Source organism: Haliaeetus leucocephalus, unplaced genomic scaffold (assembly GCF_000737465.1).
Source record: "Haliaeetus leucocephalus isolate CR32 unplaced genomic scaffold, Haliaeetus_leucocephalus-4.0 Scaffold932, whole genome shotgun sequence".
NCBI classification, from domain to species: domain Eukaryota; kingdom Metazoa; phylum Chordata; class Aves; order Accipitriformes; family Accipitridae; genus Haliaeetus; species Haliaeetus leucocephalus.
Window position 1 is genome coordinate 15,697,068 of NW_010973368.1, and position 2,479 is coordinate 15,699,546.

The window sequence follows — 2,479 nt, forward strand, 5'->3', positions numbered from 1 at the left end:
TAGATTTCTGCCTGATGGGAGTTTGCTCTCTCTACATTTGGCACTTCTTTGCTCGCTCCCAGGGCCTACAACACACACGAGCTGTGCTCTGAACTTCTCCAATGGTTTTGCACCCTCAGAACAAAGCATCTTTTGATCCTCCTTCTGGTTCAGCCAGCACAGGCCCCCAGTGCTCCTAGGAGCAAGAGAGCACTCAGGAGCAGGACCTCCCCCTCTTCTCAAGGACTGGTACTGTTTCCCCTTCTCACTTCAAAACACTTAGGTGACATCTATATTAATGAAGGAAATATGCCCCAGACCTTTCCCTGGCACTGAGGTGGACTGGTACAGAACAGCCGTGTCTATTGAATTCTCTCATCCTTCAAAATGTGGTGATCATGTGCAACCTGCGTATCAGGAACGGTCTCTGGCACATCGTGACTCCCAGATCGTACCAGGAATTGTCAGGAGAGTGCTAGTGCCAGGGGCTGCTCTAATGGGGGAGATGAAGTGCCAGTGCCTAGGAACATAGCTGGCATCTCAACTTTTCCAGCCTGTACTAGTCTGAAGACTGTCTTTAGACTCAGTCTGTACTGGTGGGCTTGCCTTGCTAGCAGGCTGTTTTGCTCTAATACTGAACTTCTGCCTATCCTCCTTCCTCTTTAGTTCCATGCCCTCCTTCTCTCAGCAATGCTCCTTTCCACACATCCCCTCTCTTCCGCTCTGGATACATCACCACACTGATGTCTCACGCTCCATCTGTCCTTCTCCTCTTTGATCCATCTATAGGATTTGCTTCCTATCTATAGTGCCCCCATGCTGAGACCCCAGCTGAGGGTCTTGGACTCTTTACCTCATGCCAGTGTCCTCACTGGACTGGTGCAGGAAAATTTGTTCCTCCAGTACAGACCCATTGTAAAAATACTAAAGAACTGCTTCCTTCTTTTCAAATGGACTTTATTTAATTAAGCCTCACTCTCGCCCTGTTTCCTCAGAAGATCACAGCACTGTAAGCTACAAGCAGACACTGGAGCATCTCCAGTGGCATCAGTGGCATCCAGTGAGAGATGATGCTGGATCCACCCTGAGGATCCTAGCAGGGGATACTGGTGCCAAGCACCAGGGAAGACCCCAGTTCTGTGGGGTCTTTTCAGTTTTTCTGGTAAGGGTTGATCCTTGTCTCTCTCACCCTCACCTTCCATCTCTTCCCCCGTTACCTCCTCTCCCCCCTCTTGTTTGCACAAACCCTCCAAGGAACTAAAGGACGCCCAAATGACCAGGTACTCCTCTGCTACATCCTTGCTGCAGCACTTTGCTGTGTTTCCCATTCAAGGTGTCGGCTCTACCAGGCGAGGCCACCTCTTGCGCCTTTGTCTGCAAGAAGCCTTGCACAGCAGAGCCATGATCTTGGCAGGAATCCGTAAGTGCTACTATAAAGCAAATAAATAATCAATCATTATTATTTTTATGTATCTGTGAGTCTTCTCTAATAGGTCTTGATATTATTACGGTGCTGAGGACAGGCTGAAATTAGATAATACTACACTCAGCTGGCATCTATTCCCTCGGAAGCACAGGTAAAAATGCATTTAATAGCTTTCCGGTGACGATGAATATTCATTAATATGACACAGATGTATACTTGGTTTGAAAATAAGGACAGTAATTAAAGAGCTATTAAGGTTAAAAAGCAACAAAGGAAATTCAGCTACTGAAAGAGCTGTTCTGGGATCAGCCTGTAACCTATACGCCCATGGTCTCTCGGGCTGGTTATGCCATCGAAGATACTACGGCAGAAACTGAAGCAAACCAGGCGGAGAGGCAGACCATTACTTTAATTTCTAACCCAGTAGCGTAAAGGTAAATAGAAAAGTTGAATCAACCCATTGGGCTGGTGTCTCAGGCCACTGGGTGAGGAGAGTTAACCGTGTATCGCCTAAGTTTGAAGCAGATAATCCGCATCTGCCTTTGCCCTAAGCTAACCCGCCGGACTTTCCGCACAGCAGCGCCCGGTGCAGACGCGGGTAGGAGACGGGTGAGAGGGCCGAGGCAGGCACCGGGCCCCCCGGCCCGCTGCCTCGCAGCCACCTCGGCACCGCTTTCCTCTGCTGGGCAGGTACGCGTGCGGCAGAAAGCGGCCCTGAGCCGGCCGTGTGTCACCAGGCTGCTGGATTTCCTCACAGATAAGCGATAAAGTTGCGTTTGCTGCCCGGATGGGCTGGTTTTGGTGGAGGAGGGTTTTGGTGAGGTTTTTTTCTGGAAACAATTACAATTCCGTGCTTTAGCCAGCGTATCGCTGTTTCAACCTAACAGCCTTCTAGTACGAGAGAGTGCCAGCGTTTGCTTTTCTGAGAAAGCTAACCTGGGACTTTTCGACGGCATCTCGGTTCTTACCAATTCTAATCCCCCGGCTGCGTTCCGCAGCGGCTTCGGCAGGGCTGACGAAGCCGACGCCCGTGAAATCGACGTGTTTTGCTATAAACGGCCTCCGTCGGAGGGG

The 2,479-nt window shown here is 50.1% G+C and overlaps 1 protein-coding gene across 1 annotated transcript in view; it reads left to right on the forward strand.

The window, feature by feature from the left end:
• The first annotated feature begins 1,732 nt into the window (after positions 1-1,732).
• The window catches only part of LOC104841976 (extracellular tyrosine-protein kinase PKDCC-like), an 8,594-nt gene continuing 7,847 nt past the window's right edge, over positions 1,733-2,479 (forward strand). The window contains exons 1-2 of the mRNA XM_010584026.1: positions 1,733-1,833; positions 2,293-2,446. Of these exons, the coding sequence (XP_010582328.1) occupies positions 1,733-1,833; positions 2,293-2,446 (255 nt within the window). The remainder of the gene's footprint in view (positions 1,834-2,292; positions 2,447-2,479) is intronic.